This window comes from Prionailurus bengalensis, chromosome E1, assembly GCF_016509475.1.
Source record: "Prionailurus bengalensis isolate Pbe53 chromosome E1, Fcat_Pben_1.1_paternal_pri, whole genome shotgun sequence".
Taxonomy (NCBI): Eukaryota; Metazoa; Chordata; class Mammalia; order Carnivora; family Felidae; genus Prionailurus; species Prionailurus bengalensis.
Window position 1 is genome coordinate 43,537,609 of NC_057347.1, and position 23,621 is coordinate 43,561,229.

Below are 23,621 nucleotides of genomic sequence, written 5' to 3' on the forward strand. Positions count from 1 at the left end.
AATTCCTAATCTGAACTATGTAAAAATTGCACAGAAGAATGTCTGGAAAGAAGTAATTGAAAATATATCAGTGATTGCCTCTAAGTGATAGAATGATGGGTAATTTTTTTCTTTTCTCTTCCCCTTCCTCCTTTTCTTCCTCTCTGGTGAGGAATGCCATTTTTCATGTATTTTTAAAAGCAACTTTGTATAAGTTTTTTATAGTCAGAAAAAATGTTTAAGGAGTCATGTAGAAAAACCTCCTATATGTTTACTTTCATATGTACAATCACTGTGACCAGGACAGAAAGTATTTCACTAAAAAGATTAAGACCTAAGCTTTTATCTGTGGTCGGCTACTTAATTTTCCTCTTTGTAAAATGGAAATGATAGTTTCTAATTCACGAGGCGTTATGGTCATGCAGGTAAAGCCCTTGACTTTCATGGCACACGGTATGTGTTCAGCAGGTGTTCATTTTCGATTATTGTTAGGTATCATTTACAGCAGTTGGTTACCTTTTTAGCTAACCAAGTTGGCATTGAGAGGGACTGAGTTATTATTGAGTGGAAGTGAAGACTGTGGTACTGTGACATCTGAACTCTGCAGGTGGCTAGTATTTTACCCAACTGTTGAAAATCTGTTTGTTTAGAGGCAGGGCTGCAGTCTAGCTTCAGACTGAGTAGGAAACTTTCCTTAAGCCTAAATTCGGTGTCAGCGTCTGGGTATTTCCTACACAGGACACCGCCCCAAACTGGTTTCTACTTTTAGCTCAACCCCGGTAAATTTCCTTAAATATCCTTATGAACTTGGCCCCGCCCACATGCCCCCACCCGGTTGGTTCCAATGCTCCCGGGGTTAGTTCAATCCCCAGGATTTTTCCGAGTTGATTGGCGCAGCAAATCGGAAATCCTTTTACTTTTCTGATTGGTCGCGCGTGGCACTGGGGCGGGGCATGTGGGAGTGTCTTGCCTGGAAGCCGGGAGCTGTCATTGGAAGATAAACCCGGCATTTTCAGAGCTTCGTGCCGTCGCCTAGGTCGCGAGGGGCGGGCCTCCTCCCGCCCAGGCTCTTATTATCCTTTGCATTGGCCAGACATGTCGTCACTCACAGAACTTCGAGCTCATTGGTACGAAAGCTCCAAGAGGCGATGGATGATTGGTTGGCTGCCGTTCCCGCCCCCGCGCCAGTCGCCATTTTGCAGAGGGGAGCCGAAATCCGAAAGGCAGTGGTGTGGGTAACGGTGCTCTGTGCGGCGGCAGGTAAGTGGGGCTGGGTAGAAGGGGCGGCAGCATTCAAGGCCTGGCTGGATTTCCGCACCGTCAGCGGCCAGGAAACCAGAGAACAGCGGTTGGCCTGCGGAAAGGGGTCGGGCTCCCTGTCCCTTTTCCACCTTCTGTAGGGCCAGCGCTGCGGGTACCCGGGGGAAGCTTGGCGCGTCCACCGTGACCCTCCGCTCTCCCGAGGGCAGGCAGGTTGAGAGGGAGCGGCCTGGGGGACGGGCAGAAAAGGCATTCTGGGTTCTTCCCGGGGACCCGGAGCCCGTGCCTGCCCGCCGCGCACGCCCATTTGCTCCCCTCCCCCGCCCCCTTCTCGTTCGCGCCCAGAGGGTCTCGCCGCTGTTCCTCCTTGATGGATAGTTGGTGCTTGTGGCAGGGAAGGGTGAACGTGCTAAAGAGGTGCCGGGATCGGGGATATTTTTCCCCAGAGGGTTTCCAGAAACGCAGCGGGATTTGGGAGCCTCTGGCAGATGAGGAGGGAGAAGAGGGAAAGAGAAGCTGGAGGGAAAACCTAGGTGGTGTACCGTGTGTGGTTGGGAGGGGGAACGGAGCACGAGTATTTGGCTCCAAGGACGTGTAAGTGGGAAGTACCTCCCCACTCCACTCCCAGCACGTTCCTTACAGTTTTTCTCATCTATGCGGTTTGCGTTTTTTTCGGAAACAAAGACAAGGCGTCTCTAGTTTTGTCGCCCAACAAGATTTTGACTGCTGCAATGCCCTGGACGTTTGTATACTTTACATACAAACCATCTATGAATGATAAGAGCATTCATCGTTCTTTGGTTGTAGCAGTTCATCTTTACTTCATTTATGTACGGGAAAAATGCTTCTTTTCTCTGATGGCGGAACAGAATGGTGTATGCTTGGACATCATACGTGTTAGGCTACTGTGGGAAACCGTTGAATTTCATTCGTGAGGCCTCTGGAATTTGGTGACCTCCCCTCTGAGGTCACTAGGGTCCAGATGAATGAGATTGGCAGTCCTTACTGCATTTTCTCTCTGCTCTGCCAGGGAGTAAAGTTTTTCTTTGTTTAGCAGTTTAACTGGAAAATCATAGTCTTTATAACAAGGATTTTTGGGGGTGGGTGGGAGAATCTTTGTAGACTTTGAGGAGCTTGGTTCGAGATTCAGACACAGTACTATTTTAAGTCTTTAGAATGTCAAGCTTACACTTCATAGGCTGATGTGTTAAAAGACTGTAAATTCCTGCAAAGCTAGTCTGTCTTTACTATTGCCTTTCTTTATAGAATCTATCATGCACTCTCCTAAAAAATAAAATATTAAACATATATGCTGTTAGATATCAATAGTAGTGATTACCTTTTGGGAGGTAAAGATTGGGATTGAGGAACAAGGAGCTCTGGGTCGCTGGTAATCATCTTTTTATGATTGGTTCCTGACATTTCATTGAACTGTATGGTTATTGTGTGTGTTTTTATCTGTGTGTAAATTATATTTCAACAAAAAGTAAAAAAAAAATGGTTGAGAGGCAGGTGATGTCAACACTGGATGCTATGGGATCTCCTCAACTCTTTGCCCAGTTTCTCTATTAGCAGTGCAGTGTCTCGATGCCCTGTTTCCTCCCCTCTGAAAATTTTGTAGGTTCTTTTCTGGATATTGATACTGATTGCTAGCCAAAGGCAACTACTAAATTTCTAAGAGATACTGATACTTAACCTGCCTTAAGGACTTTGCTTCACATCCAGTAAAATACACGGGTTCTGGGGCGCCTGGGTGGCTCAGTCGGTGAAGCCTCTGACTTCGGCTCAGGTCACGATCTCGATGTCTGTGAGTTCGAGCCCCGCCTCAGGCTCTGTGCTGACAGCTCAGAGCCTGGAGCCTGCTTCGGATTCTGTGTCTCCCCCTCTCTCTGCCCCTCCTCTGCTCATGCTCTGTCTCTCTCTGTCTCAAAAATAAATAAAAACATTAAAAAAAAAAATACACTGGTTCTGTCCTTCATTAGTTCTCATTTCAAGAGAGTGTAGATGTATATGTTGTGGCATGGCTTCCATACTTAGGGTGACCAAAGCCTGCTGCCATAGTGGTATCATTGACTGTGTTTCCATTATCCCATTTGGGTGCTGCAATGAAAAAAGAGAATTTTGTGGCAAGACATCAAAAAGGTTAGTTGAATTTCCCTTTGAAAATTAGATACACTACTCTTTATTGGCCAAATTATACTTAAAATTGTTTAAATTTTACTAGGAGCCACCTCTGACAGAGACTTGTATTTTATGTATGGCATTTCTATATCTCTGCAAAGAACAGTTACTTAATTTGCCTTTCTTTTCAGGTAACAGAATTCAGTCACAATGGGGAACGTTTTTGAAAAACTGTTTAAAAGTCTGTTTGGGAAAAAAGAGATGCGGATTCTTATGGTGGGTTTGGATGCAGCTGGAAAAACCACCATCTTGTATAAATTGAAGCTGGGAGAGATTGTGACTACCATCCCTACAATAGGTATGTTCAGGACCTGTGACGACCAATTTACAACTTAGTATGTTGTACTTTCGCATGCTTTTTTGTTATTGAATGCTTTTTTTTTTTAAGTTTATTCATTTTGAGAGAAACAGTGTGAGTGGGGGAGGGGCAGAGAGAGCGGGACAGAGAGAATCCCAAGCAGGCTCCATACTCTCAGTACAGAGCCTGATGTGGGGCTTGAACCCACGAACTGTGAGATCATGACCTGAGCTGAAGTCAGATGCTTAACCGACTGAGCCACCCAGGCATCCCTATTACTAAATACTTTTTTTGAAAATTTTGTCTGCCCCAAGAGCATAAATTTTTTGAGGCCAAAACTAGGTGGTATAGAATTTCTTAGTTGTTCCTCGGCATCTCTAGGACATTGCTAGGTTTACAGGGCATTCAAATGAACACATTTCGGTTTAAGCACACTTAACCCTATCTGCTTGGCAAAAAAAGGAAAAAGATAATGATTAAAACAGGGAGGGCAGGGGCACCTGGCTGGCTTGGTTGGTAGAGCTTGGGACTCTTGATCTTGGGTATTGTGAGTTTGAGCCTCATGTTGGATGTGGAGATCACATAAAGATAAAATCTTAACGTTTATTTATTTATTTAAAAAAAATTTTTTTAACGTTTATTTTTGAGAGACAGAGCACGAGCAGGAAAGGGGCAGAGAGAGAGAGAGACAGACAGACAGACAGACACACACACACAGAATCTGAAGCAGGCTCCAGGCTCCAACCTGTCGGCACAGAGCAGGATGCGGGGCTTGAACTCCCGAACTGTGAGATCATTACCTGAGCCGAAGTTGGATACTTAACCTACTGAGCCACCCAGGTGCCCCTATGTTGATTTATTTTTGAAGGAGAGAGAGACAGCGTGAGCAGGGGAAGGGCAGAGAAAGAGGGAGACACAGATTCCATAGCAGGCTCCTTGGGACTCTTGATCTTGGGTGTTGGGAGTTTGACCCTCATGTCCCACGTGGAGATCACTTAAAGATAAAATCTTAAAACAAACAAACAAACCGGGAGGGCAGGTATGTCCTCTCTTCCACTCGGTGTGTGTCCCAGCCTCAGCCTGAGATGGGAGCTGGCAATTACTGTTGCCTCTTCAGTCAGACTTCCTTCCAGCTGGCCTTTCTAAGGGGAAGCATGTCCGCAGGAAGTATGCTTCTAGGTTTAAAGATGCAGTGTGATTTTCTTCACTCTGGCTCAAACCAGTTGCTTGAGTTGGTGTCCAGCTGAAGAATCTGATTTATTCCAATGCTGGAGGACGACATGGCAGTGTAGTTATCCCTGCACCCCGGCACTGTGTTTTGTGGGCCATTTAGGGATTTTGCAAAGGCAGGTTTGACAGGACTTGATCTCTGCCTTATGAACTGCCTCTAGATCCAAACTCCCACGTAAGAATAGGCTCCCGAGGATGATGTGTGAAGTCAGTAGCATTCTGAATGTTGGATTAGTCACAGGAACCAAAGGATCGACTTCCAACTTGGGCAATGGTTTCAGAGATTGCAACATTTGGAGAAGGAGGAAACCAGATGGACAAAACGTTCATACCCACAATTAAAAAAAAATGTCATCAGTCCCAAATGAAAATAGCAGAATTGTGTGGTTTTCTCCAATTATAAAAATAATTCATGCCTCCATGATATCAGACCTACAGCAAAACATAAACAAGTGTTAAAAACACTGTACCATGAAGATTTTGGTGAAGGGGCATCTGGGTGGCTCAGTCGTCGATTAAGTGTCCGATTCTTGATTTTGGCTCAGGTCATGATCTCGTGGTTTGTGAGAGTTCTTGAGATCGAGCCCCGTGTTGGGCTCTGTCTGCACTGACTGCATGAAGCGTGCTTGAGATTCTTTCTCTCCCTCTCTCTCTGCCCCTTCCTTGTTCTCTCTCTGTCTCAAAATAAATAAACCTAAAACAAAAAAAAGATTTTGGTAGATATTTTTGTAAAATCATACGTGTGCTGTTTTCCACCTTACTCTGCATTAGACAGTATATTTGGATCTCTCTTGTTATTTCCTCCCTGTGGAATGCTTTCCCGCTTTCTTCCTTAGCCTCCTCCCCCTTTATGTAGCTAATGCCAGCTCATTCTTTTGGTCTTAGTTTACACATTATTTCTCAGGGACACCTCTCCTCATACCCCGGACTGGTTTTCCCCTGGTAAAAGTTTCCATAGTAACTTGACCTTCTTAGTAACTCTCAACACATTTGTCATTGCTTGCTCACTTGTCTTCCTTCCAACAGTGTGTGTGTGTAAGATAAGGGCAGGAACCAGGTCTGTCTTTTTCACCACTGTTCCCAAGCCCCTAGCAAAATGCCTGGCACATAGTCGTCCAGTAACTATTTTTAAGTTTACTTATTTTTGAGATAATTTTTAAAGTTTATTTTACATATTTTGAGAGAGAACACACAGAAGGGGCAGAGAGAGAGGGAGAGGGAATCCCAAGCAGGCTCCATGCTATTAGCACAAAGCCAGATGCTGGCTCGATTTCATGACCTGAGCGGAAAACAAGAGCCTGACACTTAACTGACTGAGCCACACACACACACCCCATAAATATATATATATATATATATATATATATATATATATTTTTTTTTTTTTTTTTTTTAAGTTTATTTATTTATTTTGAGAGAGAGAGAGCACAGGCATGCGCACACATGAGCCAGCCGGGGGGCAGGGAGGGTCAAAGAGATTGAATCCCAACCAGGCTCTGCGTTGAGAGTGCAGCGTGGGGCTCGAACTCAGGAGCCATGAAATCGTGGCCTGAGCCAAAAATCAAGTCAAGAGTGGGGCACTTATCTGACTGAGCCACTCAGGCACCCCTGTCCAGTAAATGTTTGGTGAATGAACTGGATACCAACCTTGTGGTAGATCATTAAACTAATGGCCCCCAATGCATCATTCCTCTCTGTATCCACGCCCATATGCAGTTCCCTTCTACTGTGATGCTCAGCTTGGCCACAGGCTTGCTTTGGCTTAGGGAGCATCAACAAATGTAATTCAAGCAAAGGTGAAGTTAGTGCTTTTGCCCTGGGGCTTGCACTTTTGGAACACTGCCACCTTCAGAAGAGGAAGCCCAATGTTCCTTGAGAATGAAAAGACTACCTGGAGAGAGAGAGAAGCCTGGCCCAGCCCCCAGGGGATTCCTTGGCTGAATGTACTACAGGGGGAAACCCAGGCAACCCACAGAATTGGTGGTGGTGATGGAGGGAATCATTATTCTAAGTCACTAAGTTTGGGGGCTTACCTAACGACTGATACAGATGAACATCGCATTTTAATAACTGGATAGTATTCCATTGTAGCTATATTTTAATGAATTTCCATTGATGATTGTTCTTTGTAAGTGATGCTGAAGTAAGCATCTTTAACATTTTTGCAAAGTTTTCTCCTTGCAGTAATTTCTGGAGGAGGGATTGCTATGTTAAAACCAATGTACATTTAGGGGGGGGCTGGCTGGCTCAGTCGGTGGAGCATGTGACTCTTGATCTTGGAGTTGTGAGTTTGAGCCCCGCATTGGGCGTAGAGTTTACTTAAAAACAAAGTACATTTAATATGGGTACACACTCACCAAAAAGGTTGTGTCAGCAGCTACTAAAAACTGTTAATTTCTCCAGGGAATTTGCCGATCTGATAGAGAAAAAACACTGATTTTTATTGGGATTTCTTCTATTGTAAGTGAATATGTTCAAACATCAGTGGGTCTTTTGTATTTGCTCTTCTGTGACTTGATTTTAATATGGTTCTAGGGTTTTTTCTTTTTGTTGGCATGTTTATATGTCTCTTAACGATTTGAAGAAGGACATTATGGGTCAGGAACAAGTCTTGTCCCATGCTGGTTTTCCAGTTGATGGTCTTTCAACCTCATTTTTTCTGTGTTTTGCCATACAGAATTTTAGGTAGCCAAATTTACCAATTTTTTTCTTTTTTTAGGTTTGGTATCATTTTTAGAAAGGTCTTCCTCACTCTGGGGTCATAAAAGTATTCACCAATATTTTCTACTGCTAATAATAATGCATTATTATTTTTTTTGCGTTATTTTTATTTCATTTTTAAAAACATTGAAATATTTACTTGAAGTTTATTTTTCTGTTACAAGTAAGTTAGGGATTTAGTTATATTTATATTTATTTATATTTTGTTTTTTTTAATTATTTATTTTTGAGAGAGAGAGAGAGAGAGAGACAGAGTGTGAGCTGGGGAAGGGGCAGAGAGAGGGAGACACAGACTCTGAAGCAGGCTGCAGGCTCTGAGCCGTCAGCAGAGCCCGAAGCGAGGCTCGAACTCACAAGCTGCGAGGCCGAAGCTGTGAACTGAGCCGAAGTCGGCCGCTTGACCGACTGAACCACCCAGGTGCCCCTAGTTACATTTTTCAAATGAGAAGGCCAGTGCTGTCCAGTAGTACATTCTGTAGTGATGGAAGTGTTCTGTGACCACTGTCCAGGTTGATAGCCATAGCCGCAAGTGGCTCTTGAGCGCTTGAAATGTGGCTAGTGCGATTGAGGAGCCCACGTTTTTAATTTCAATTAAATCCAGACAGTCACATGTGTATAGGACATGTGCAGGGATAGACAGTTCTCCACCATTTATTGGAAACACTTTTCCACACTGATTTTAAATGCCTTCTTTGTCATATATTAAGTTTTCATGGGTGTGTGTGTCCTTCTGGACAACCCCTGTTGTCGTCATTTGAACTTCATTATTTCAAGTATTATTAAGGTTTGATAATATCTTTAAAAAATTTTTTTTGTTTATTTATTTTGAGACACACACACACACGCACACACAGTGTGAGCTGGGGAGGGGTAGAGACAGCGGGGTGGAGAGAGAGAGAGACAGAGAATGAGAATCCCAAGCAGGCTCCGCACCATTAGCGCAGAGCCTCATGTGGGGCTCAAACTCACGAAACCGTGAGATCATGACTTGAGCCAGAGCCGAGAGTCAGACACTTAACCGACTGAGCCACTTAGGCACCCCTAATATCTTAAAAGTAATTTGTTACCTGTTTTCAGAGAGTTCTTGGTTATGCTTACTTATTTTTCCAGATTACATTTAAGATCGTTTTGCTAAGTTTCCTATCCCACTTCCTTTCCCTCTTCGCTTTAGAATGGCATTGAAATTATACATTTATTTAGCAAGAATTGAGATTTCTGCAATGTAGTGAGAGCCCCTCGCGAAAACCAGGCTTGACTCAAAGTGAGATTTAGAAAGTGAGCAGTCCCAGGTTGTGGTAGGCCTCAACAGTCATGTTCGGGATTTGGGTGTGGGAAGCCAAAGAGAGATTATTTTTCCCCCCTTATTTTAAATATTTCAATCAAGCATGAATGTGTAGGGAAGTGATATGACCACATGTGTTTTGAGAGTTTTGATTAGAAAATGGTAGTGGACAGAGAGGAAGAGTGGCTGCCGCTAGATTAGTTAGGTTGCTTCAATAATTGAGGCAAGAAATGACAGTTTCAGGGGTTAGGATGACTATTAGATATTTAGGAGGTTGGACAGATAAGATTTGATAATGAGAATTTTTTTTATTAAAAATTTTTACTTATTTTTGACAGTGAGAGAGGGACAGAGTGTGAGTGGGGGATGGGCAGAGAGAGCGAGGGAGGGAGACACAGAATCCAAAGCAGGCTCCAGGCTCTGAGGTGTCAGCACAGAGCCCGACCCGGGGCTCGAACTCGTGAACCGCAAGATCATGACCTGAGCCGAAGTCGGACACTTAACCGACTGAGCCACCCAGGTGCCCCCATAATGAGAATTTTAGGGGTGAGAGAGTTGAAAGTGTCAGTGATGCCTTCCAGATTTCCAGCTTGTGGGATGAAGGGGTGCAGGGGTAGCTAGGAGAGGAGCAGGTTAGAGGGGTGGGGATCTTTAGTTTTGACGTACTGCCTTACCGGAGCCTTTGAGACATTTAACCAAAGATGTTAGATAGAAGGTTGAATTATGGACCTGAAGCTCAGGAGATCTGGGTTCAGATCATGTAAATTTGAGAGTCATTAGCACAAAAATGGTGGTACAGCCCCAGGAGGGAAGGAGATTACCTCTGGGGATGTGGAAAGAAGAGAATGGATGGGGCAGTACAGAGTCCTAGGAAGTCCATCATCTAAGGATCAATTAAATGTGGTTGAGCTCACTAAGTAGACCGAGAAGGTTCAGCCATAGAATTAGAAGGAGAATGGGAAACCAGGGAAGAGTTTGAAGGAGGGAGTGAGCAGTAGTGTCAGATGTGAAGTCAAATTACCTAAGAACCAAAGAGCATCTGTTGGATTTATTGACATGCCGATCGATCACTACTTGCCTCGGCAACGCCAGGTCTGTAACATGGTGGGCAGAACCAAGGTTTTCTAGGGTACAAGGTGACACAGTAGGTGCAGTGAATGTAACTATTCTTGGAGAAGTTTGGCTTTAACAGGGAAAATGGAGGGTGGTAGCAGTTCAAGATGTGGAGTCAAGGAAGGGCTTTTTTTGAAAGATGTGAAGATTTAAGTGTGCTAAGAAGAACAGGGTGGGGATTTCAGAGAGCGGGGGGGGGGGGGGGGGGGGGCGGGGAGAGCAGCCCAAGGTCTGGCGGTATGAGTGGTTAGAACTGACATTGGATAGTGGCCCTCTTCTGTTGTTCCAAGGAGGGAAGCAAAGGGTGGGGAAAGGTGTAGGTAGGTTTCTTCATTGTTTGGTGGGAGGTGAAAGTCATCCCATTAGTGGCTTCTGTTTGCTCTGAAGTGCACTGTAAGATCTGCTGAGAGAAAAGAAGGGGATGTGTGAGGTTTGAGTCTGGAGAGAGTAGAGAAGGTGATGAGTGAAAGAGCGAGCTAACATACTCGGTTTTGTAAGCCATAGATCTTTTTTTCTTTTTCAAGTAAGCTCTAGGCTCAGAGTAGGGCTTGAACACACTATCCTGAGATCAAGCGTTGCATGCTGTATTCCACTGAGCCAGCCAGCGCCCCTGTAAGCTATAGATCTTTGACTAGCAAGTTGCTTTGTAAATTAAAAGTACTGTCCAAATGTTAGCTGAAATACATGGGAATCGTTCAGCCAACAGAAGTCTTCATTAACAATTTTCTCCGTCTTCCCAATTTAGGTTTCAATGTGGAAACGGTAGAATATAAAAATATCAGCTTCACAGTCTGGGATGTTGGTGGCCAGGACAAAATCAGACCTTTGTGGCGACATTATTTCCAGAACACCCAAGGTAAAGGTTATCCAGTCTGTGGTCTTGGAACCATTTGTATTAAATGCGTCTAAAGTTGGATGCTCGTGGCAAAACCTTGTGCTCTGCTCTGTTTGGACTGTCAGTCGTTCCTTCTCTTCCGATGACCCACTTACACTTCCTGGGGAGGTTTCTTTTCGGAAAATGGTCCCTGCCTTTCTAAAAAAGGTGCTTGGGCCTTAATGCCCTACCTAGAAAACTTCTCTTAATCCAGATTCGTTAAAAGGCTATCCTGATGAATTGTGTCTTTTGGTTCATTGAGAATTGTATGTATGTTAGATGAAGTACCAGTATTTGAAGAATTTGGATTCAGTAAGCTCTTTTAAACCTGTTGAGAATATCTAAGAATCATGCCTCTGGAGAGAAAGAAATGAACAGGTGTGGCTGGAACCCCAGATGCCAGCATCTTGTGTGGCCACAGTCCCTCCCTGTTGCCCTGCTATTCTAGAGGTGCAGGAATCGACATGCATATCCAGATCCTTGCCTTGTTTCCTTATCACTGGTTTCTTAGAAGTTGGGGTTCTAATGGGTCCACACCCATCATCAATCTCTTTGAGGTTTTTTCCATGGATTTTGTGTTGGATAAATGCTACCTTCTAGAATGTTGCCTGTCAAGATATCCATAAACTGTTCACATAGCTGTTTACACCCTGATTCTCATGTAGAATCATAACCAGATGGCATCTTCACGCTCGCTTTAGAACTTATTTGGAGTCTTAATTTTGCAGATTCTACTACTGGTGGTGTTTTCATTGCATGTGGTTCATAGTAAAGGCCTGTATTTGTCGGTCTTGTCACACCCGGTGCCCAAGCCTGCTGGCCCTTTATGTTTTAGATCATTGTTGTAGCACTTCACTTCATTTGCAGCTATTTTCTCAGCCTTTAAATTAAATTGTATATTTTTTTTCTTAAAATGCTATGTGTGTGTGTGCATGTAAACATATATATGTGTGTATGTATACACACACACACTTGTTGTTGTTGTTAGTGGAAACTTCAAAAGATATAAGGAGGAGAGGATGCAGAATGAACCCCCCTTGTACCCATTGCCCAGCTTCAACAGTTTACTAGCATTTTGCCCAGAGTATGTTCTAGCAAAGCCCAGACGTGATAACCTTTTGCTCATGTATCCTTCAGTTTTCATTTCAAACCAATAAAGCCTTTTTTTCTGAACATAATCTCCATGCCATTATCACACCCCCAAAATTAGTATTAATTCTTTAATGACAAGTACCCAGTCCGTATTCAAGTTTCTCCGGGTGGGTCAGATATGTCCTTTCTACGTTTGATTTGTTTGCATTGGGAACCAAAGTTCACACATTGCGTTTCATGGTTGTGTCCCTTTAGTCTCTTACTCTAAAACAGATCTTCTCCCCACCTCTTTTTTTCCTGTGTCATTTTTTGTTAGATGTTTATCCTGCATTTTGGATTTGGCTGATTATTGTAGTGTTACTTAATTTGTCTATGGATATCTTGTAAAATGGTAGTTTGTTCTAGAGGTTTGGTTACATTCTGGTTCATATTGGCGGCAAGAATACTTCAGAAGTGGTGCTAAGTACTTCCTGTTGTATCACATCTTAACACAGGCCTGGTTGTCCCACTTTTAGTGATGCTAAATGGATTCAGATGGTCTCAGCATACTTCTCCCAAAATAAAGTTGCCTTTCACTTAGTGATTCTAGCATTCGTGGAAGACGGCTAGATCTGTTATTAGAGTTACAGAATGGTGATTTTTCTAGATCGTGTCATTTCAGTTGTATTTGTTAGCTGAAATCCTTCTAAACAGAGAACTCGCATCAAATATTTGGTTTCTCTGAAATATAGTTTATATAAGAAAGGCAGAAAAAGTGCTTAATTCTTTACCTTTACTGATCTTCAGAGAACGAACCTGATAACCTAGCACCTTCCATGATGACTGTTAGATTTTTACATCTCTGTTTCAATCCGCTGCAGACAAATACCTTCTGATACTCAAGAGTGTTCGTTTATCTTGGGTTGGTACTTGCCATAATGGCCAGACGGATGCAATTCCTCATTAGTCAATAAATCTAGAAAGCGTGGGTCTGAACCACAGCTCTGCTATGAAACCTTGGGAAGGTTAAGTAATCTTTTCTCAGTTTCCTTATCTATAAAATGGAGGTACCACCTCCTGTGTTGGATCATTTGGCTTGAATGAGATTGATTTTGTAAAATGCTTTGTTCGGTGGTTAGATGGTAGTAGGCTAGGAGCCTGTATTAGTCTGGCTTCTCCAGAGGAAACAGAACCAATAGGATGGATGGAAATATATATATATATAGATCTCTCTCTCTATATATCTCAGGTTTATTATAAGGAACTGGCTCACGTGGTTACAAAGGCTGAGCAGTCCCAGGATTTGCATTTGGCAAGCAGGAGAACCAGGGTGGCTGATGCTGGAAGTTCCAGTCCAGAGCCAGAAGTCCTGGAGGCCAGTTCCAGGATGGCCAGGCAGGGACTTCTCTCACTCTTTTCTTTTCTTCAGGCCTTCAGTGGACTGGAGAGGCCCACCCCCGCGGGGAAAGGCAGTCTGCTGTACTCAGTCTGCTGATTCAAATGTCATTAACCTCATCCAGAAACCCCCTCCCAGACACACCCAGAGAAACGTTTGGCCACATGTCTGGGCACCCCGTTGGCCAGTCAAGTTGACTCGTAAATTACCCCATCACAGAGCCCACATTGTGAGAGGTTTTACTTCCTCATTCTCTGGCAGGATTCCTTTTGCCTGCCTCATCTAGTGCTGTCACCTTCAGTCACCAAGTTGAAATGCCTTTTTGTTTTCAATCTTCTATTCTTAACAAGTCCAGTTTAATTGAACTCCAGCGACTGTTGCTTTGATGGCAGGCACCTGGCTGTGTTCTAGGACCTTGCGGTGCGTAATTTAGACTGCTCATGAGATTAGCAAATGGGGAGTGTTTGAAGAATGGATTTGCTGTCTGTGGTGGGTCCAGGCATCTCAGTTCTGAGTGGCCTTGGATGCTGCCTCTTTTTCTTCTGCCAGCTTCTCAAAGGTCAGGCTGTGTTTTATTATTTAATTTTTCTTCATCAGTATGTTGAGTATGACAGACTAAATGATAGCTTTTAGCTCTCCATTAAGACATTTGACTGTCTTCACTAGGCTTCGCTTGTATAGATTGGAATTTGAATAGTTTATGTGATTTCTTAGTTGATTATATTAGAGTGCATAAAATGGTCCATTAGTTCTCACGTGGACAGATTTTTCTCTTTTTTTTTTTGTAAGGTTTTTTTCCTTGATTGTAGGTGTGGTAATTTTAATTTGTTAAATGGCCATACATTTATATGGTTCAAATTTCCAAAAGAAATAAAAGTGTATAACGAAATGCCACTGTCTCCTTCCTGTCTCCTAACCACCCAGTTCTCCCTCCGTAGACCAGCACTTCTATTTTTTTGCACATCTGTCCAAAGATATTTCTGCATGTCAGCTCAGAGCCCAATGCCGAGCTCGAACTCACTCATGGACCGTGAGATCATGACCTGAGCCAAAGTCGGATGCTTAACCCACCGAGCCACCCAGGTGCCCCAGCCTCCCGGCCTTTTAAAACAAATTGTAGTGTACCATTCATGTGTAACTTTTCTAGGTTCTCCCCATTCAAAAGTAGAGTCAGTCTGATGCTAGATTCTTTTGTTTCTCAGATCAGGATTTATGTGAAAGCAGTATAAAGTGGGCCCTGATATTTATAAACCTTTGTTTCTATCAGGAATGGCGAAGGGATTCTACGTCTGCTCCTACCCTGTCAGCTCTGCTTTGGAGACTAAGGATCTCCTCGAATTTCTGGATAACCTTGTTTGCTTAGTTATGATCAGAGACCTGGTTATACTATTGGTAGAATGTTGCATCTTTGGGGAAGTTTTGGATGTTCTGCGTTGTTTTAATCTGATGTGATATAACAGACGGGACTTTGGCTCGGGTGCAGCACCCGAGCACCCCGAAGCCGTGGGAGCTCCTGTCTGAGGAGTGGGCCACCCCAGAGCAGCTGGCCAGGCAGCTGTCGGGTGGGCCTGGGAAGCAGGAGGAAAGGGGCAGAGGGCCAGCGCCGGTGCTCCCTCCTGACATCGCTGTGAAATCCGTGTTGGAGGCAGCCAAGAAGTCATCCTCTCACGCTACACTTCTGCTACTGGGAAGGTCCCTTTGGCAGTGTCCCCATAAGCTGTGGCTGAAGCGGGGCACAAATCTCCCCAGCGACAAGGAGGCCTCCCGAGGCAGCCCGTTGCGTCTTCAGTTTTGTTGACTCTTTGTCGATGTCCTGTAGTTTGTACCCACTGATCTTCAGGGTACTTATAGAGCTATATAAAACCGGTTGAACCTCTCTTTATGGCATGAACTCTTAGATATTTGAAGACAGCTGTCAGTCCCCCCAGTGAGTCTTTTCTCGAGATAAAATATCCCCGGTTATGTCAGTTCTTTTTCGTCTGACATCGTCTCTAGTTCCTCTGCCGTCCTAGTCTTTCTTTGAATCCTTCCAGTGGGCCTGCGTTGTAGAGCGTGTGGTCCTGCAGCAACCATGTAATCTTCACAGGATGTTCTGACTGACACACGATAGAGAAGGCTTTTTATCGCCCATACCCTAGAAACTGAGCTGCCGACACTGCTCTCGATACAGCCTGAGAGCAAGTTAGTTCTGGCAGCCACTTCATGTTTTTGTCGCACGGAGGGCTTATTGTCAGCTAGCCACCAAGTTCTTACTATCATTATGTACTTTACCATACACGGATGGCTGCGAAGACGGTCTTCCCCATTCTCTATTTGGGCGTGAGTAGGATTTCCCAGGGAATCATCTTGGCCCAGTGCTTCCTCCAGCCAACCAGTTCGGTGCAGGTTTGTAGCAGCAACCAGTTCTGTGCAGGTTTCTACCACCTTTGCTTCCACACAGTGTGGTGGTATCTTTCTTCGACCTGTCTCTTGCTTCCTGGGGATCCCCTGATGCTCTCTCCAGCGTGGGATCCTGCAAAGATTTCCCGACACCAGCTACCTGGAGTTGGGCCAAACTTCACAGGTTAGAGGCACAAGACTCCCTCACTGCAGACACCAGCTGTAAATGGGGTCCCCAGACCACCCTCACTTCTCATTGGCTGGCTGCAAATTCAGCAGTTCCCACGACCCCCTCAGGTTCGGTAATTCATCAGAATGACTCACAGGACTCAGGAAAGCGAGATATTTAGAATTACAGTTTTGTTATAGCACAGGGATACAAATGAACCAGCCAAAGGGAGAAACACATAGGGCGAGGTCTGGGAGTTGCCAGACACAAAGCTTCCATGGTCCTTTGCACACGGAGAAAACACTGCATTACCTCTGGCACGCTGATGTGTAACATCATACGAGTCTTGCCAACCTGGGATGCTTCTCTGAACTTTGACGTCCTTTGTTCTTATTGGGATTTCATTATGTAGGCATGATGTAGAAGCAAGGTGATAAAGCATGAACCTTAACCTTTTCTCTCTATATTCTTGTTTCTGTTAATCTGGTGAAGGCCTGTGATGCTTCTGAAAAGGTAGGTGGGTTGAGTGTGCAGCAGGCTTCCTGACTGGAGATTAGATGTCCTTCCTTATGGATTGCTTTCGGTGAAACCATACACATAAGTAGGGAGAAGCTGTAAGGACGTATAAACAGTTCCCCTTTCCAGGTTCAGATTACCAACATGCTTGTGATTTCTTTCCAGGTCTGATTTTCGTGGTTGACAGTAATGACAGAGAGCGGGTCAATGAGGCCCGAGAAGAACTAACCAGAATGTTGGCAGAAGATGAGCTCAGAGATGCAGTTTTATTGGTGTTTGTAAATAAACAGGTATGTTGTTGGCTTTCTGAATACCGGGGCTGAAATTTCTGCCAGATGTTCACTTAAAAATATGGATACTTAAATTAGATATCTGCCTTCCTCTCTCTCTAGTCTCTTCTGTAACCTTCCCACCTTACCCCCCACCTCTCTCTCTCTCTCTTTTTTTTAAAGTAAGCTCTAGGCCCAACATGGGGCTTGAACTCACAACCCCGAGACAGCCAGGCGCCCCCTATGCACCTCCTTTTTAGCTTATGTCTTCTATTCATTCATGCAACAAATATTAATTGAGCATCTACTAAGATCCAGGCATTGTTTTAGGTATTGGTGTTGTAGCAGTGAGCAGCAAGACTGACAAAAATCCCTGTGTTCATGGAGTTTGCATTCTAGCGCAAGCAGAGTCAGTCGGTAAATAATATGTAATGTGTCTGCTGGAAGTGTGGAGGATAGATGTGGGGAAGGGCCAGGATTCCTCCCATCATAAGATGACATTTGAGAAGAAGACCTGAAGGCCAGCAGGAAGGGAGCCATGTGGGGCCAAAAATAGCAAGGCAGCCAATACAGCTGGAACAGAGTGGGCGGGGGCGGTGAGGGAGGAGATGGTTGCATCATAGGGGGCCTATCTTCCAGGAGAAGGGTCTTCTACATAAATGTAATGGAAAGCAGTAAAGGAAGAGTGGGAGGAGGGCCAAGTGTAGAGCCGTCCCACCTTGGGACTCAAAGCCGAACTAAGCTTGGAAAAGAAGGTAGAGTTGTGGAACGTACCAGCCCGAGATAACCTCAGTCGATTGTGGTGTGTTTCCATCCACTTTCTCCTCCATGAACACATTCGTTATGTGACTGAGCTCACGCTCTTCTGACTGGGTGGCATCCTGTGTGTCACTTTTTCTCTTGGCCATCCAGCTCTTTGTAATCATGATTTTAAATGGTGGCTGGGTCATCACTCAGTGATTACCCTACTGCTGGGTTCAATGCCAGTCCAGAATTTCACTAGTGAGCACAATAGACTTTCAAAAAGAAAATGACACTTGTTCTTTTTAATTATAAAAACAGAACATGCCCGTGGTAAAAACATGCCAGCAGTTCAGAATACCAAGTGAAATGTTCTAGCCTCACTCTTCAGGGTAAAACATTGTTGAATTTCTTCTTTTCCCAGAGTTACAACGTTCTATGCCTGTGTAAACAGTTATGTGATCGTATTCATATTTACATTCTGGAGATCAGGTTTTTTACTTAGCATATCTTTGATGTCATTCCATATCACTATGTCTAGATCCATATCAATATATCCAGATCCATATCAATATGTCTAGATCTACATTACGTGGCAGGCATAGTTGTAGGAACTTGAAATATATCAGAGAACAAGCTTGTAAACAAGCTTGGGTTCTAGTTAGAGGAGACAGATGATAAGTAATTCACGTACCAAATAAGTAAGTTTTATAATGTAGCAACATATGGTGACTACGGCATTTGAAAAGATTAAGCAGGACAATTAGGGAGGGGTCCTGGGGGCTCAGGTCATGAAGGCCTTGCAGACCATCACAAGGACGCTGGCTCTCCCCCTGAGAGAGACGGAGCTGTTGTCGGGTTTTGAAAGAATGGTTCGCTCTTCCCCTGACCGCTGGGTTGAGAGCAGACTTGAGGGGAACAAGTGCAGAAGCAAGGGGACCAATTAGGAAAGTTCTTTCAGTGCTCCAGCGTAGAGGTCATGGTGCTGGCATCGGGAGGGTATCTGTGGAGGTGCTGAGGAGGGGTCAGATTCTGCATCTGTTTTGATGGTACAACCAGTGGTGTTACCCAGTGTGGAGTTGAGAGGTCAGAGAGAGAGACAGATGAAGGATCAGCTGAGCTCAGACTGTGGGGTGGGGTAGGTTTGGGGAGAAGAACGTAGTATTTTGTTATGTAAATGCATCGTTAAAAACTGACTTTCGGGTTTTCTTTTTCAAGGATCTTCCGAATGCTATGAACGCAGCGGAGATAACAGACAAGCTCGGCTTACATTCCCTCCGCCAGAGAAACTGGTACATTCAGGCCACTTGTGCCACCAGTGGAGATGGGCTTTACGAAGGCCTGGACTGGCTCTCCAACCAGCTCAAAAACCAGAAGTGATCGGAAGCGATCCCTTCCCCGTGCGTTGTGGCAAAGTCAGCTGGCCTCTTCTGTGTGCGTGCGTGCGTGCGAGGAGCTGAGTGTGGGTGTGTGGCTGGGAGCGGGAGCAGCTTTCTCACACTGTGCCTTATACATGCTGTAAGAAAACCAGTCTTACGTTTGAAGAAAAACCAGTGTTACATGTGAAATGCTACCTTCCACTTCAGTAGCTCCGGCGCTCAGCCTGGCCGAGGGTGGAGGGCCCCCCGGGGCTTCCTGGTGCGCGCTCGCCAGAGCCGTCTCCACAGCGGGCAGGAGGCGGGGAGCTGGCTGGGGGCTGAGTGGAGCTGGCAGAGCCGGGGCTGGCGTCTCCGCACAGCTCGAGTCCCCTTAGACGCTGGTGTTCTTTTGTAAGCAGGAAGGGCCCGTCCTTCTTGCCCATCACTGCCAGAGCTAGCAACTCACTTGTCAGTGCTTTAAAGCAAAAGATCCTCAAGAGGAAAAAGGCACTTGCTTCCTGCGGGTTTGAAGTTCAGATCTGAACTTTTCCCTTAAGTTATTTTCTTCCTGGTGTAATGTGCTTCATTTAAAGGAACTCGAGGTCTTTTTCATTAGTGTCAAGTCTCCATAACACTAGAAAATTGTCCAGTCCTTTCCTCATGCTAGTTCCTTCCCGTTTGCCTCTTATTTGCCCGATGGAGACCATGTGGGGTAAGTAACCCAGCGGGAGGCCGAGGTTCTTGGCCACAGGGTCCTGCGGAGGGGCAGCGTGTGTCCCTGCGTCTGTCTCCCCTTCTCAGGTTTCAGGCTCCCGAGGCTGCTGCTCCCACTTCTCTGTCCTGTGCTAATGTTCTGTGCTCAAAGCGGGAGGTTCACTCCTGTGATGGAATCGCCGCCAAGTTCATGATCTCCCTTCAACTTTCGGTTTTGGTCTGTTTCTGTTCCCAGAACCACACACCTGTGAGTTCTGCGAGTGAGAGAGGGTTGAGAGCTTCCTTTGGGGTCGAGATGAAATTCCCGGCCACCCCTGTGACTGCCCCTGAGTCGGTGCTCACTTTTGATATGAAAATGTCTCCTCCGGACCGCTCTCTGCGGCGCCCGCTCCCCCTCCTGGATGGCAATAATGTCCTACGTGGAAACGTGCTTTATGTGGTCCTCAGAATGTTCATGAAAATGGCCTGGAGGTGAGCTTGGTTTCACGTGGTAGTCTAGAGCTCGTTTGGCCAGACAGCTGTTGACCGGATGTGTACCTGAGCACTTCCACTACGTGACCCTTGAGAAGTCCTTTTTCAAAAAAGCTTCTTATTCAAATTACAGAGGAGGGGAATGTAAGGTGAACTTGAACTAAAGTAACCCTTGTTTATTGATAATAATGAAGTCGATACTCCCAGGAAGAGATTTCCTGCCACGATCAACGTGGGGTGTGATGTTTTTCTGTAAGATGTTGACCCTAAAGACTGTTCATTGCAATACTGGCATCCAAGTCCCGATTTGGTTTTTAACCCTGGAACAGTTCCTGAGAGATTTAAGTTGTGCGCCTCAAATGGGCAGGGACTGCGTCCTCTACTTTTGTATTTGTGCTTAGTACGGTGTACCTAGTACAGTGCTAGGCCTCGTTTAACAATTGTCGGTCGGTTGGACAATAAAGGACTTGCTTTGGAAGGAGGAGAGGACAGCCACGTGCTTCTGTATGTGTCGTCGAACTACTTTAAGATCCCTTTTCCCTCCGTCTTAGCAGACTTCCTATTGAACATTCCCAGGGTACTTGTGCAAAAGACGACCCCGGAGTTGCTGTCCTGGCCTTTGTGCCTCTAGCAGTATCCTCACTGATCGCATCCATGACACTTGAAAACTATGGGCTTTCCCTGTGGTCTGGAGCTGGTGAGTGGGGGTGAGCGGGGCCACTTCAGTGTAGTCACTTTGAACAAAGACTTGGGTCCCTGAAAGCCATGTTGATATCCCAGTTATGTCCCTTACCGGCTGCTGGCCTCTGGCCATTTACTCTTAGCTTCTGTATCTCTTGAGCCTCCATTTGCTTACCTGTTTTCCTTTCTCTTTCTTTCTTTTCTTTGTCTTTCTTTCTTTCTTTCTTTCTTTCTTTCTTTCTTTCTTTCTTTCTTTCTATGCTTATTTATTTTTGAGAGAGAGAGAGAGGCAGAGTACAAGTGGGGTAGGGGCAGAGAGAGAGGGAGACACAGAATCGGAGCTGTCAACACAGAGTCTGACGCCAAACTTGAACCCACGAACCGTGAGATCATGACCTGAGCCGAAGTCGGACGCTTAACCGACTGAGCCACCCAGGGGCCCCTTTTTTCCTTAACTGTTAAATGGGAATGATGATACTTACCCAGTAAGGTTGTGCGGATTCAGTGTCTCAGACCTTTGTATACCTTGCTCTGGTGTTTCCCGGGGAGTATCTTCATGTCTAAGTGTGAACAACAGTGCTGGTGGCCACAAACCGATGAGCGTTATTTGTAGGAGAAGGGAAGTGGGATCGTGTGTGGGGGCTGTATAAATCTCTCTCTTGCTCTCTTTACCTTCTATTCCTGCTGGATGCTTGGTCCTTTTCTAACCATGGAGAATGTTCACGAGACCAGCTGGGGTCCTTGATTACCAAGCATGTTGCTGTGTCCTATCCTCACCTGTTTCTCTTCCCTTTTTTGGTTCATTCTGTGGTTTTTAGTATATGCAACCACAACGACTGATTTTAGACAACCCCCCCTCCCCCCCCCCCCCCCCCCGAGAAACTCTGGATCCAGTAGCATCCACTCCCCATTCCTCCCTTCCCCCAGGCCTGTGGCAATCACTAATCTATTTTCTGTTTCTTTGGATTTGCCTGTTCCAGGCAGGTGAGGGGCCTGGGGCTGGTGGGTGCTTTAGGAAGTGCTGTTGGCCTGAGGTGCTGTTGGCCTGACCACAGCATCCGTCCAGAGACATAGATCTGAGGCACAGATGAGGCAGAACCCCAGGGGAAGGACTGCCCCATAGGAACCATGGAATGTGTTATCTTGAGAGGGAATGGAATGCTACCAATAATTATGCGGGACACAGGGCAAAAAATGGGTTGTGTGGTCACCCTATGGAATGGTAAGGGCTCTGAACCTTGAATCCAAGTCTGAGGCTGAAATTAAAGCTCTGCCCACTTCCTGGCTGGATTTGGTTGGGCTACTCAACCAATGACCCTGCATTTCCTTACCTAGGAGCCTGACCTCTGGGATACAGCTCTGTGTGGATACCAAGAATATGGGGTAATATGGGGGTTCTGTGAGTCAATTCTATATATAGTGGGTCGTATAATCAGATTTATAATATAATATAGGCATATAATGCCTTAGCAGAACTGGGAATGTTTCCATGTGAGTTGCTCAGCACAGGAGGGTTTACACTCCTGTTGAGGTAGGTTTCAAGTGAAGTAGGACACGATGAAGTGACCTGAGTCCTTTGTCCACAGGTCTGATGGAGGTCGTCAAATAGTACACACAAACTGATGATACGCCGTGGAGATGAATTTTTTTTTTCCCTTTGAAAGTTTCGATATTCTTCTCACCTTTTTTGGTAGCAGCTTTATTGAGACATAATTCACATACTCTACAGTTCACCCATTTAAAAGTGTACAGTCAGTGGTTTTCAGTATACTCAGATCTGTGTGACCATTATTGTAATTTTAGGACATCTTTGTCATCCTGAAAAGAAACCCTATGCCCTTTAGCATTTGCTCCCCATCCTCCCTCCCCCCCACCCCAATCCTAGGCAACCACTAACCACTGACACTGATCTTTCTGTCTGTAGATTTGGTGTATGCTTTTTTTTTTTAATTTTTTAAAAATGTTTGTTTATATTTGAGAGAGAGACAGCGTGAGCAGGAGAGGGGCAGATCCAAAGCAGGCTCCAGGCTCTGAGCTGTCAGCACAGAGCCCGGCATGTGGCTCAAACTCATGAACTGCGAGATCATGAGCCGAAGTCGGACGCTCAACCGATTGAGCCACCCAGACGCCCCTGCTGGGGATGCTTGTTAAACTGGCTTGTCACACCTTGTGGTCTCTAGGAGCACCATGCTACGAAATTTTCTTCTCTTTTTATTTTTATTTTTTTTCAATCGTCTTCTTTTATTCTAACGCATGGCCATGAGAAGGAGGGTGCTGTGCACACACAAGACTCACACACAAGCATTGGATGGACCACTGACCTTTAAGGCTCCGAAGTGTCTAGTCAGACTAGCTACTAATTTGACCAGTAAATAACTTGCTGCTGCTCATCGCCACTAGGTGGTGCTGCTGCTTCATCCCACTGACCTACACGCAGCGCTGGCAGAGGTGGGCCTTGGGGGTTCCAGGTGCTGGCAGCATCCGTCTTCTTCCCGGGACGTCAGGAGTAACCTAGGAAACGGCCTGCAGTTAGGGATGTGCCTGGAAGAGAAAGGCAAATGGACACCCAGAGCAGAACACTTGTGAGTGCCAATGATAATAAAGGTGGCAGCAGGATTAGAAGCGGTAATCATAATCGCAAAGCAGTAATCACTGCCATTTATTGAGCATAATACCATTGTAGGCACTTTACGTACATCAGCTCTGCTCTTCACACCCAGCAAGGCACATGTATTACATCTACTTTGCAAAGGGAGAAGCCAGGGTTCAAGAGGATAGAGTAACTTTGTGAGGCCACATGGCCATGATTCAAATGTAGATCTGGGGCACCAGGGTTCATAGTCTTCCAGAACACACTGCCGCCTCAGACTCTGTGCCGAAGACCAGACACCGGCACGTGGCGAGAGAAGGAAGCGAAA

General features: G+C 45.3%; 1 protein-coding gene across 2 annotated transcripts; it reads left to right on the top strand.

The window, feature by feature from the left end:
* The first annotated feature begins 910 nt into the window (after window positions 1-910).
* On the top strand, window positions 911-20,504 carry LOC122485728 (ADP-ribosylation factor 2). Of its 2 annotated transcripts, XM_043584858.1 has the most exons (5): window positions 911-1,239; window positions 3,552-3,718; window positions 10,810-10,920; window positions 16,635-16,759; window positions 18,698-20,504. In XM_043584858.1, exons 2-5 carry the CDS (start codon window positions 3,571-3,573, stop codon window positions 18,857-18,859), a joined length of 546 nt encoding a protein of 181 aa, XP_043440793.1. In that variant the 5' UTR covers window positions 911-1,239; window positions 3,552-3,570; the 3' UTR covers window positions 18,860-20,504. The 2 variants fall into 2 exon arrangements, with proteins under 2 accessions (XP_043440793.1, XP_043440794.1); XM_043584859.1 differs by lacking the exon at window positions 3,552-3,718 and having other exon boundaries at window positions 1,113-1,239.
* Window positions 20,505-23,621: the final 3,117 nt, after the last annotated feature.